This window comes from Eptesicus fuscus, chromosome 9 (assembly GCF_027574615.1).
Source record: "Eptesicus fuscus isolate TK198812 chromosome 9, DD_ASM_mEF_20220401, whole genome shotgun sequence".
Lineage (NCBI taxonomy): Eukaryota > Metazoa > Chordata > Mammalia > Chiroptera > Vespertilionidae > Eptesicus > Eptesicus fuscus.
The window spans coordinates 20,298,390-20,311,845 of NC_072481.1; the positions used below are offsets into that span (position 1 = coordinate 20,298,390).

The 13,456-nt window shown below is 41.4% G+C and overlaps 1 protein-coding gene across 1 annotated transcript; it reads left to right on the top strand.

Annotated features, from left to right (window-relative positions):
• The first annotated feature begins 1,064 nt into the window (after positions 1–1,064).
• ZBTB8A (zinc finger and BTB domain containing 8A) lies at positions 1,065–13,166 on the top strand. The gene is made up of 4 exons (XM_008156995.3): positions 1,065–1,151; positions 4,890–5,713; positions 10,635–10,804; positions 12,474–13,166. The coding sequence occupies exons 2-4, from the start codon at positions 4,891–4,893 to the stop codon at positions 12,804–12,806; spliced, it is 1,326 nt and encodes a 441-aa protein (XP_008155217.2). The 5' UTR covers positions 1,065–1,151; position 4,890; the 3' UTR covers positions 12,807–13,166.
• Positions 13,167–13,456: the final 290 nt, after the last annotated feature.

Here is a 13,456-nt window from a genome sequence, read left to right on the forward strand (position 1 = left end):
TCCCCAGTAGGGGGCGTGCAGGAGGCAGCCAATCAATGGTTCTCTCTCATCATTGACTTTCTATTTCTCTCTCCCTCTCCCTTCCTCTCGGAAATCAATAAAAAAATATTTTTTAAAAAACATACTTTAACTCTTAAAAAAATTGTGGTATACGCTGGTGGAATCTGGCAAGTCAGATTAAGATTTATGAAAGATTTGGGTGACTGCAGTGGGGCTTTCTGAACATATGTAGTAGGATTCTTTCCCCCACTTCTCTCTTAACCTTACAGTTTTTAAGTAATGTTGAATTTTTCAAGTTGAGTCTTGAATGCTATTCTGTTTGTCTTTTTTGCAAATCATATGGCTGCCACTTGTAGGAAAGGCATAATAGGACATATGTTGCTGTCTTGGTATCTCATCTGCTGGCCTGTCTTTTTTTTTTTTAATGTATTTTATTGATTTTTCACAGAGAGGAAGGGAGAGGAATAGAGAGTTAGAAACATCGATGAGAGAGAAACATCGATCAGCTGCCTCCTGCACACCCCCCACTGGAGATGTGCCCGCAACCAAGGTACATGCCCTTGACTGGACTCAAACCTGGGACCCTTCAGTCCACAGGCCGACACTCTATCCGCTGAGCCAAACCATTCAGGGCTGGCCTGTCTTTGACTAGCTGTTGTCTTAAGTTTATTTTATTGTCAAAGTTAAAAAGTATGTTTGCTTTCAATTTACCATAATATATTTTTAATATTGGAAATCTCTTCTTACAGATTTAAATACTAAGGTTCAGGTAATAAGTTATTTCTTTATTTATTTTTCAATTTTTTTTATTAAGGTATTATATGTGTACATATCTTACCATTGCCACCCCCCACCCCAAGTTATTTCTTTATTTATACATTTCCACTCACGAATAATCTGTGCCAGATTATCTGTTTTTACATGCAAAAAATGATAACTGATAAATGCTTACATGTAATTTATTTAAATAAATATTTATTATGTATCCTAGCAGATGTTTATGTCTTTTATTACAAAAATACATTATAAATAATCATTTTCTCTCTACAGGATAATCCTTCCTTCACACACACTGTGACTTGGAACCTTCCCATTTTTACTCTGCTCAGTTGACGTAGCAGGGTTTTAGAGCAGCATTTATAAATTTCCAGGTATGAAAAATTTTGATATTATACCTAACTTAAATACATAGATTAAAAAGTATAACTTTGTAATTGTAGATTTTATGTATCCGAAAGGGGATTTATTGCTTGAAAATTCACTGTATAAAACATTCAACATTTGGATCTTCTTGGCCAGTTCTCCCTGTTCACCTATTGCTTAAATTTTAATTCATTGCCTCTGTTGTATCTTCTGTTCCATCTTAATCAAAGACTCATATTACATAGGGCCAGAGATTATCTAGACCAATCCCCTCAATTTGCAGAGAAGGAAATTAAGCCTAGAAAGGTAAAGTTACTTCTCATGACATATAGCTAATGCAGTGATAGAACTATTGTCAGCACTCTGATCTCCCAGCACCCCCTTTCCACCTCACCCCCCACCCCCCAGTGCCGCAGTGGTATAGTTCAGTAGTTACAGGCTGCAACTTTGGAGTCACTGTCTGGGTTAATACCCTTTTCTGTAAAATGGGGATAGTCACCCACTTAATACCTAGTTTGTGTGGGGACTAGAGGAGACAATACCTATTGATACTGTTATTGCCTGTGGCCCTTTTATTTTTCCTCGTTTTGACCCCTTCACTGCTTCTTGAGACTCCCCACCGTGGGCAAGGTGTTACAGTGTTCTGATTCTCCCTGCAGTGCTATCTGTAACACTGGCTTCTTCCCCATCCTGCTCTGCAGTCACGGGCAGTCCACCAGGTTCTCATCTCTGCCCGTGTTTCCTCTGAGCCCCTTCATCTCTATTTGCAGACATCTCCTACATCTCTATCTTCAAGTCTGGCTTCTCCTCTGGACTTCAGCATTTTCGGGCCATCTTTACCTGATTTTCCACTCTCCTCAAACACAGTGTACTTACAGCCAAGGTCATTGCCTCTTAACCCGTTTTCCCCTCTTGACTTTCTGATTTCTGTTAGTGATACAACCAAAGACCTAGGCTTTAAAAATCACTGTGTCTCTCTAGCCTTCCACAGCCAGTCAGCCATTAAGACCTATAGATTTACTAGTAGCCCGTTTGCACGAAGATTCGTGCAATAGACCTTCATTCACCTGGCTGCCTGCACCAGTTTTCTGCCGGCACCAGGGACCCAGGCCTTGGCTGTGGCCACCGCCTTCTACCTTCTTTCAGGGTCCCGGTGCTGGCAGAAAACTGGTGCAGGTGAAAACTGCACCCCAGCGTCCCTGTGACCCGATCGCAGGAGCGAGCCGACCCCCCAGGTCGGCTCGCTCCTGCGATCAGAGCACGCACCCGGCTGGCGCCCAAGGCCCAGAAAGCCCCGGGCGGCTTCCCGGGCCTTGGGCCCCGCCCGCACCCCAGCATCCCTGCAACCCGATCGCAGGAGCGGGTTCGGCTGGCTCCTGTGATAGGAGCAGGTGCTTCCCTTCAACGGTTTCCTGGTGGGCGTGGTTGATGGGCGTGACTTGGTTGGTGGGCGTGGCTTGGGCGTAGTGAAGGTGCGGTCAATTTGCATATTTGTCTATTATAAGGTAAGATTTCCCATTCAAGTCTTTCGCAACTTTTCCTTCCTTTCCATTCCTGCTGTCACAGTCAGTTCTGGATCTGCCAAGGAAGTGCCACTTCTATCAGAGACGGAAAGTCCAAAGGGTGGGAAGGCTACTGCAGTCCAGAATCACCCCAGCCCTGCAGCCACTACACCAACAGCCAGCAGTTGCTGCATTTCCACTGCCTGAAGCAGGACATTTCTTTTCCTTTTACTAATTTTCTATCAGTTCCTTCTATTGATAGAATCTCACAGGAAGCCAGCTGCAAGGAAGGAAGCCTGGGAAATATTGTTTGCAGAATTCCAATAGTAGTGAGTAGAGTAGAGCATGAAGGATGTAGAGCTGAGAGACAGCAGGCAAATGACCAACATAGTCCACCATTTTGGCTACTTGGCATCCATACACCGCTCTTCCCATATTTAAAATTCTAAACAAGTTGACTAGTTTGCCTTACAGTATGCAGCTTTCCTTCATACAAAGACTCATGCTCTTCCCAAAATGGATGATATTAATTCTTCTTTTAGGTCAGTCACAATCTAACTTAATGGAACCATGCAGTGTTTCCCTGGTGCAGGCGTTCCCATCTTGGGAGCTCCTAGTAAGACCTCAGCAGGGAGAGGAAGCAAAAATTCTGTAAGTGGGTTATTAAAGGTAAAAGTGAAAGGAGGAACCACCACTTTTTTTTTCTAGAAGTGAGTATTCTATCTATGGGAGATATAGCATCATATTACGATGGTGTTTAGAAGCACCAGTGGTACATTAGTAACACTTCATCCATTTGGATAGCACCTCAGTCTCTCACGGTGTCACCTGCCAGATGGGGCCAGGATGGAATTTTCAGTTGGTTATTCCACCATTTTATCAGGCAAGCTGCTTCTGGGTGATGGAGTACGTGGCAAGCTCCATGGTGACTAGGGAAAGAGGCCAGCCCGCATCCACAGCACAGGTCTTCTTGTCTGCCTGGTTTCTGAGAGCTCCTCAGCAGCTAGTACCCTTTATTCAGCATTCACACAAGACACTAAAACCTCTTACCCTGTGCCCATTCCAACAGGTATATCCATCTACCTTTTCTTCATATGCCTTTCAGTGACTGATGCTTATATATGGTTCTTTCTAAATCCTTGAGCATTTGATCAACTGGTTAGGCATTGTCCATGAATCAGGATAAAATCCATACCTGTGTCTATCTCTTTGTCCAGGCCAAGTGGACAACCAGATGCCCAATGGGGATATTTCCCTTCCCATTGCCTTTCAGGGACATTCCTGATTGGAGTCATGATGTTTCAGCCATCCACTTCCAGCTGGTGCCAGCATACTGTGCAGAACCTCTACATGAGGCCTTAACTCTTTCTTCCTCAGTCAGCTAGTTGTAGGGAACTCACCATGGGGCCATATGTGTGAGTTGAGGAAGTACTGGGAGTACTAGTAGGTGTGTGGAAACTGTGCCAGCTGCTCACAAACTTATTTGTGAATTAAGGACCTGTCCAGTCTAATGTTGTACATAACACTTCCTCTTGATGATGGAGTGCTGCTGCACGTGCCCACATGTATAATTTGGTACATTAGTAACACTCATGTTAGGCAACTCAGGCATGGCCACTTGGTGTTCCATGGTCAGCATCAAGCTCTAAGAGAGCCTGGTAGTGTTGGAAAAGCTCTTTTTCAAAAGGGCAATAGCTGGAGGGGTGTGGTGATTAATTTTTTGTGACAACTCAACTGGCCTGCAGTGTATAGGGGAGCTGGAATTGCAAATCAAGCTACCTGGCTCTATTGTCCATGCTTATAACTATAAGCTTGTCTATATCAACTTTTATCTCTTTGACTATTTAAAAAATTTTCTTTTTAATTGATTTCAAAGAGGAAGGGAGAGGGAGAGAGAGAGAGAGAGAAACATCAATGATGAGAGAGAATCACTGATCGGCTGCCTCGTGCACACCCCATACTGGGGATCGAACTTGCAACCCGGGCATCCGGGAATCAAACCATGACCTCCTGGTTCGTAGGTCTATGCTCAACCACTGAGCCACACGGGCCGGGCATCTTTGACCATTTTTAACATGCAGTGTAGTCTGAAACCTATATTCTTTGTGTCTGGAGATTGGATTCTTTAAGAAGGAAGTGGTTTTCATGGAAAAAAGATAGGGGTTTCTGATTGTAATTTTAGTTGACTCTTAGAAAAACAATGTGATTTTGTGTTTGTTAACCACATGTGTCTTCTCTCTTCAGAATGGAGATCTCCTCCCATCAGTCTCAACTCTTGCAACAACTGAATGAGCAGCGCCGGCAGGACGTGTTTTGTGATTGCAGTATTCTCGTAGAAGGGAAGGTCTTCAAAGCACATCGAAATGTGTTATTTGCTAGTAGTGGCTACTTTAAAATGCTTCTTTCTCAGAATTCAAAGGAGACAAGCCAGCCGACCACAGCCACGTTCCAGGCTTTCTCCCCTGACACTTTTACAGTTATCCTAGACTTCGTCTATTCCGGCAAACTCTCTCTGACTGGTCAGAATGTCATAGAAGTGATGTCGGCTGCCAGCTTCCTTCAGATGACTGATGTCATTAGTGTATGTAAGACCTTTATTAAATCTTCGTTAGACATTAGTGAGAAAGAAAAAGATCGCTATTTCAGTCTCTCCGATAAAGATGCCAATTCTAATGGTGTAGAACGTTCCTCTTTTTATAGTGGTGGCTGGCAAGAAGGAAGCAGCTCTCCACGTTCTCACCTAAGCCCAGATCAAGGAACAGGTGTGATAAGCGGGAAACCTTGGAATAAGTATAATTACCATCCAACTTCCCAAAGGAATACTCAGCAACCTTTGGCCAAGCATGAACCAAGGAAAGATTCCATTAAAAAGCCCAGACATTTGAGATTGTCACAGCCTTCTGAAATTGCTCATTATAAGTCAAGCAAGCGAGAAGCACGAACATCTGATTCTTCCAGCCACATTTCCCAATCTGAAGAGCAAGCACAAATTGATGCTGAAATGGACTCTCCTGCTGTTGGCTATCAGTACGGTCAAGGCTCTGATGTCACATCAAGAAGTTTCCCAGGTACCCAAAAAGAGAATCGGTCCCCTCACTCAGGTTCCAATTCTATAAAAATCAAGCCTATCGCAACATACTCTTTCTTTTAGGTGTTATAGGCAGTTGAACTAAGTGAATTTTAAAATACATATATTTTTATTGATCTCAGAGAGGAAGGGAGAGAGAGAGAGAAACATCAATAATGCGAGAGAACCATTGATTGGCTGCCTCCTGCATTCCCCTACTGGGGATCGCTGAGGCACGCTGGCCAGGCTACCCCTAACCTCTCTTTATTATTTTTAAGCAAATCTCAGACATCATATGTTTTAATCTGTAAATATTTCAGAATGTAATCCTAAAATATAGAATAAAAAAACCCCACATTCCAGTACCAATATTATACCTAAACAAAGTTAACCAATTCTTTTTTTTTTTTAAAATATATTTCATTGATTTTTTACAGAGAGGAAGGGAGAGGGATAGAGAGTTAGAAACATCGATGGGAGAGAAACATTGATCAGCTGTCTCCTACACACCTCCTACTGGGGATGTGCTCGCAACCAAGGTACATGCCCCCGACCGGAATCGAACCTGGGACCCTTTAGTCCGCAGGCCGACGCTCTTTCCACTCAGCCAAACTGGTTAGGGCAGATAATATATTTTTAAATAAAAGCAACATGGTTGATTTTTACTAATCACATTTTCCTGTAGGACTCTAACAGGAAAATGTATGAAATTGTATTATCATATTGCAGAGCTTACTGAAAATCCTGCTGAGTTCTAACCATTGACCAAGGCAAGCAAATAGCACAGGAAAATAGGAAATCTTGTATTTTTGAAACAGCAATAGAGTCCCCTTGGCCAGGTAGCTAGTTGGTTAGAACATTATCCGGATATGTAAGGTTGGGGGTTTGATCCCAGGTCAGGGCACATACAAGAATCAGCCAATGAATACATAAATAATGGAACAAGCCGGTGTTTTACTCTCTCTCAAATCATTAAATAATAAATAAATAAATACATAAATAAATAAATAAATAAATAAAACAGCCATAAAGCCATGCTTTTTTTTTTTTTTCTCCTTACCCAAGGATATTTTTACATTGATTTTTAGAGAGTGGAAGAGAGAGGGAAAGATAGAAATATTGATGTGAGAGAAACATATCAATTGGTTGCCTCCTACATGTGCCCTGACCAGGGCCCCGGCCAAGGAGGAGCCTGCAACCCATCTAAAGTACGACGTGCCCTTGACCAGAATCAAACCCTGGATTCTTTGGTCCGCAGATGATGCTTTATCCACTGAGCCAAACTGGCTAGGGCAGTGGTCGGCCAACTGCGGCTCAAGAGCCACATGCGGCTCTTTGGCCCCTTGAGTGTGGCTCTTCCACAAAATATCACGGCCTGGGCGAGTCTATTTTGAAGAAGTGGCGTTAGAAGAAGTTTAAGTTTAAAAAATTTGGCTCTCGAGGAATTTCAATCGTGTACTGTTGATATTTGGCTCTGTTGACTAATGAGTTTGCCGACCACTGGGCTAGGGCAAGCCATGCTTTCTTTATTTGGGCTCAGCCCTTTTATAATTCTAGGTTATTTAAATCTAACTTCAGTAAAGAACAGTTGAATTAATAGCTATTAAGTTGAGGTTTGCTTCTTGTCAGAACTAACATGTTGAATACATGACATTTAAAATAAAAAATTAGCCTGGCCAGCATGGCTCAGTGGTTGAACATTGACCTATGAACCAGGAGGTCACAGTTCGATTCCAGGTCAGGGCCCATGTCCAGATTGCAGGCTCAATCCCCAGTGTGGGGCGTGCAGGATGCAGCTGATAAATCATTCTCTCTCTCTCATCGTTCATGTTTCTATCTCTCTCTTCCTCTCTGAAATCAATAAAAACATTTTTTTTTTTTTAAAAAAAGGACAAGATAGAGAACAGTTCCATAACCACAGGATCACTCATGCTGCCTTTAAAAAAACACACAAAAAACAGCCCTCACCGGTTTGGCTCAGTGGATAGGGCATCGGCCTGTGGACTGAGGGGACCCTGGTTTGATTCCAGTCAAGAGCACGTGCCTGGGTTGTAGGCTCGATTCCCAATAGGGTGTGTGCAGGAGGCAGCCGATCAATGATTAGTGATTCTCATCATTGATGTTTCTATCTCCCTTCCTCTCTGAAATCAATAAAAGTATATTATAAAAATAAACAAAAACATAGCCCTGAGTGAGGATTCAAAAATAATAATAATAGCCCTGGTCGGTTTGGCTCACTGGACAGAATGTTGGCCTGTGGACTGAAGGGGCCCTGGTTTGATTCCAGGCAAGACACGTACCTCGGTTGCAGTCTCCATCTCTGGCCCTGATCAGGCCATATGGGAGGCACCCAATTGATGTATCTCCCTACAGTGTTTCTCTCTGTCTCTCCCCTTCCTTTCACTCTCTCTGAAAATCATTGGAAAAATATCCTTGGTTAAGGATTAACAATAATAATAATAAAAAAATAAGAGAGTTTTATGGTACATTCCAGAATTCAAAACAAAGATCATGAAAGTTTTTCAACTTTATTTTATTACTATTTTTTTAATCTTTATTGTTCAGATTATTACAATTGTTCCTCTTTTCGCCCCCCCATAGCTCCCCTCCACCCGGTTCCCACCCCACCCTCTCCCACCCTCTGCCCTTATCCCCCCGCCACTGTCCTTATCCGTAGGTATATGATTTTTGTCCAGTCTCTTCCTGCACCCCCACACCCTTTTCCCCCCAAGAATTGTCAGTCCACTCCCTTTCTATGCCCCTGATTCTATTATATTCGCCAGTTTATTCTGTTCATCAGATTTTTTATTCACTTGATTTTTAGATTCACTTGTTGATAGATAAGTATTTGTTGTTCATAATTTTTATCTTTACCTTTTTCTTCTTCCTCTTCTTAAAGAATACCTTTCAGCATTTCATATAATACTGGTTTGGCGGTGATGAATTCCTTTAGCTTTTTCTTATCTGTGAAGCTCTTTATCTTCCCTTCAATTCTGAATGATAGCTTTGCTGGGTAGAGTAATCTTGGTTGTAGGTTCTTGTTATTCATCACTTTGAATATTTCTTGCCACTCTCTTCTGGCCTGCATAGTTTCTGTTGAGAAATCAGCTGACAATCATATGGGTGCTCCCTTGTAGGTAATTAACTGTTTTTCTCTTGCTGCTTTTAATATTCTCTCTTGTCTTTTGCTCTTGGCATTTTAATTCTGATGTGTCTTGGTGAGGTCCTCTTTGGATTCCTTTTGTTTGGGTTTTCTGTGCTTCCTGGACTTGTAAGTCTATTTCTTTCACCAGGTGGGGGAAGTTTTCAGTCATTATTTCTTCAAATAGGTTTTCAGTATCTTGCTCTCTCTCTTCTTCTGGCACCCCCATAATTCAGATGTTGGTACGCTTGAAGTTGTCCCAGAGGCTCCTTACACTATCTTCATATTTTTGGATTCTTTTTTCTTTTTGCTTTTCCTGTTGGGTGTTTTTTGCTTCTTTGTATTTCAAATCTTTGACTTGATTCTTGTGATCCTCTAGTCTGCTGTTGGATCTCTGTATATTATTTTTTATTTCAGTCAGTGTATGCTTAATTTCTAGTTGGTCCTTTTTCATATCCTCAAGGGTCTCACTAAATTTATCGGCCTTTTCTAGAAAATTCTTGAAAAACCTTATAACTGTGGTTTTGAACTCTATATCCAGTCGTTTGCTTTCCTCCATTTCTTTCATTTGTGATCTGTTTCTTTGTCTCCGCATTTAGGCTGCTTCCCTGAGTTGATAGAGTGGCTTTGTGTGCTAGGTGTCCTATAGGGCCCAGTGGCTCAGCCTCCCCAGTTACCTGAGGTGGACACTCTTGGTGCACCCCTTTGTTGGCTGTGTGCACAGTCTTGTGGTAGTTAAGCCTTGATTGTTGTTGGTATCACTGGGAGGAATTGACCTCCAGGCCAGTTGGAGGATTAGCTGTGTCTATGCTGGGAGAACTTCTGTGCTGGAGACACCCTTATGAGACAGGACTTGCAAAAGCCTCTGTGCTCAGCTTGGATGGGGCGGAGTCTCAGGGCAGAGCAGACAGCCTTGGTTTCCCATCAGCCCTGCCCTAATAGGCCCCTGTGTCTCAGTGTCCCACGGTAATCGCTGCAAGCACCTCTGAGAGAAAGCCACCCTCGAGTTCCGCCCGTTGCCATACAGTCCAGTTTCTTCCCTTATGAGTCTGGGTCCCCAGAGTCTCGCTTGGAACTAGAGTTCAGAGCAGTCGGGAGCTTGTGTCTCCCTGCGGCTTTAAAAAGACAGCCGCATACTCAGTTGCCAGCCCTCTCTGCACGTACCTCCGTACCTTTGCCTTTACTTCCGCAGCTCCTCTGAGTCTCAGTGTGCTTTTCTCTTTCCTTCTAGCTGTAGAATTCCCACTCAGCCAGCCTTCCTGTGGTTCTGGATGATGTCCGTTTTGTCTTTTAGTTGTAGTTTTGAAGTTATTGTGCGAGGCATCAGTTCAGGTGTTTACCTATGCCGCCATCTTGATTTCTCTCCAGTTTTTCAACTTTAAAAGTTCTACAAGTGTATGAAAAATAAAGGCAAGGGGAATAAAAAATTGTAAGTAAAACAAGTTACTTAAAAGCTTCAATATTAAATATTTTTACTTTTGGATTATATCTACAGTTTTAAAATCCAGTACTATCTTTGTACATTCAATAGCTATTGACTCTATGACATTTAATAAGAAGGTAAGTGTGACAGTCTAAATTTACCAGACTGTAAATATATCAAATACTGAATACTGAAGTTATAGTTCTGTACTTATTGTTACATCAACAATCAAGTCTTCATTTCTTTCTCTTTCTACTTTTTCAAGATTGGACTCACTAAGTCTTTCTGGATATTTTTGTGTGATTAGAATTGTTATTATGAACTTTCCAATGATTTAATCAAACTGTCCCCTGACAGATGATTTGCCCAGGATGAGATTCAAGTGCCCATACTGCACACACGTGGTGAAGCGGAAAGCCGACCTAAAGCGCCACCTTCGTTGTCATACAGGAGAACGGCCCTACCCATGTCAAGCTTGTGGGAAGAGATTTAGCAGGCTAGACCACCTCAGTAGCCATTTTCGAACAGTATGTATTTGATTTTTCATTCAAATTTTACTTCTTAAATACATGCAATTAGGATAATCTAATTTATGATGGAAATCTTTTCTCACAACTCTACCATATTAAAAATTTTTCTAACTTAATGTTTTTACTTTGCACATAATGCATAATTCAATTTTTATGTATTTTTTTTTATTCTTCAAGACCTTGAAGTCAGTGATATTCTTTTGAATATTCACTTTAATGTATTTAAAATCTAACAGGTTTTTATAGACTGGTCTTTTAGGAGCCAATGTAAACTGGAAAAACGTTTTAAATGTCTGGGTCAGAATCACTAGTTCAGATCCTCAGCATCTACTGGTGACTCTTGAATCCTTATCTGGTAGAATTTCTAGTTTCACCTGTTGGATATCTCTGCATGACACCCCCTTTCTAGTGTCCCTCTAGTTTTTTTCTTTCTTTCTTTCTTTTTTTTTATAGACATAGTTTTCTATTTTTTTTTAAATGTATTTTTATTGATTTCAGAGAGGAAGGGAGAAGGATAGAAACATCAATGATGAGAAAGAATCATTTATCAGCTGCCTCCTGCATGCCCCGCACTGGGGATCGAGCCCACAATACAGGCATGTGCCCTTGGCTGGAATTGAACCCGGGACCCTTCAGTCTGCATTCTGACGCTCTATCCACTGTGCCAAATCGGCCAGGGCCCCTCTAGTTTCTTTATAGTATTCTCAGGGAAGGCAGCAAGGTGGGTAATAGAACCACTCCCAATCAAGGACTGGATTGTCAGAGTCAGAAAAATCTCAGGGAATTTGCTGGTCAGTGCTCTAGTGGTTTAATACTGTAGAAACATTGGAACATTGTTCTGCTGATCATCTTGCAATAAGATTTTTCCCCAAAATCTGTTCTATTACTTGTACTTAAATTCCATTGATAAGAGATCCTTTTAATTTTAAAGGACACTGGGTCCCTTAAAGTAATTTCTTCATGCATTGCTTTATAGTTATTTATTCAACAAATATAACAGCACCTACTACATGTCAGACCCTTTTCTAAATGCTAGGTATACAGCAGTGAGCAAAACAGACAAAATGTCTGCCTTTATTAATCTCATGAAGCTAACCCCTGAACTAAGTAAGATATGTGATATCACTAGAGTAGTACATGGCATATATTAAGTGTTTACAATTATTATTATTCTGAAAAGGTGTCCTGTATTACCTCAGATATCAAAATACTATTGGATTAATACTATTAGCCATTATTTAGAGAAAATTGGTGTGTAATATTTCAGTGACATCAATTTATCACCAAAATCTTTATCTTTTTCTAATAACTAGATGCTAATTTTTTTTTTAATTTAAAGGTCATTGAGATTTAACCCTTTTTTTAAGTACATTTTTTTATTGATTTTAGAGAGGAAGGAAGAGGGAGAGAGAGATAGAAACATCAATGATGAGAGAGAATCATTGATCGGCTGCCTCCTGCACACCCTCCACTGGGGATCGAGCCTGCAACCCGGTCATGTGCCCTTGACCTGAATCGAATCCAGACTTTTCAGTTTGCAGGTTGACACACTAGATGCTAACTTAATAGGCTTTGAACGTCTTAAGTTTATGAACTGGTACCTAGAATATCAAATTGTCCTGCTTTTAAAAAATCCTTTTTTATCACTATTTAAATTTCTACACAGATTCACCAGGCATGCAAACTAATCTGCAGAAAATGCAAACGCCATGTGACTGATCTAACAGGTCAAGTGGTCCAGGAAGGAACCCGGCGCTATAGACTCTGTAATGAGTGCCTTGCTGAAGTTGGCATAGACAGCCTCCCCATTGATCTGGAAGCTGAACAGCATCTTATGTCCCCATCAGATGGCGATAAGGACTCCAGGTGGCACTTGACTGAAGATGAGAATAGATCGTATGTGGAGATTGTAGAGGATGGGTCTGCTGATCTGGTCATACAACAAGTTGATGATAGTGAAGAAGAAGAAGAAAAGGAAATAAAGCCCAACATTAGGTAGCTGTAATGTGAACCAACAGAGCTGGCATGTCTGCAATTTACATCGACTTCCTATATCTCTCTTTTCCATGGTCAGAGACTGGTTAACATATTGTCAGACTGACTTAAAAGTAATGGCCTACTATAACTTGCATGCTTTCTGAACAGGCCATTGTATCCATTCTGAACTTTTTTGCCCTAAAACATGTTGCTGCACTGGAAAGAAAGACTTAGCTTGAGTTGGCATGATCGATGAACAGTTAATCGTCTTACTTTTTTATCGCCTTTTTTCTTTTAATATTGGAAGATCTACTTAGCAAACCTTTTTCAAATAAAATATTTCGTAAATATTTTTATTGATTTCAGAGAGGAAGGGAGAGGGAGAGAGAGATAGAAACATCAATGATGCGAGATAATTACTTATCAGCTGCCTCCTTGCACGCCCCACACTGGGGACCAAGCCTGCAACCTGGGCATGTGCCTTGACCGGGAATTGAACCGTGATCTCCTGGTCATAGGTCAACGCTTACCCACTGAGCCATGCTGGCTGGGCTCAAAGAAAATATTTTAAATAAATTCACCACAACCAAACTTCATGTAAGGTAGTTTTAAGGTGTTTCAAAAACAAACTATTGAGTTTTCATAGGGAACCAAGTAAAGCACATTTAAGAG

Coding starts and splice junctions, on each gene's coding strand:
- ZBTB8A (XM_008156995.3), top strand. CDS start 4,891: ATGGAGATCTCCTCCCATCAGTCTCAACTCTTGCAACAACTGAATGAG. Junction 5,714..10,634: donor CACATCAAGAAGTTTCCCAG/GTACCCAAAAAG, acceptor GTCCCCTGACAG/ATGATTTGCCCAGGATGAGA. Junction 10,805..12,473: donor TCAGTAGCCATTTTCGAACA/GTATGTATTTGA, acceptor ATTTCTACACAG/ATTCACCAGGCATGCAAACT.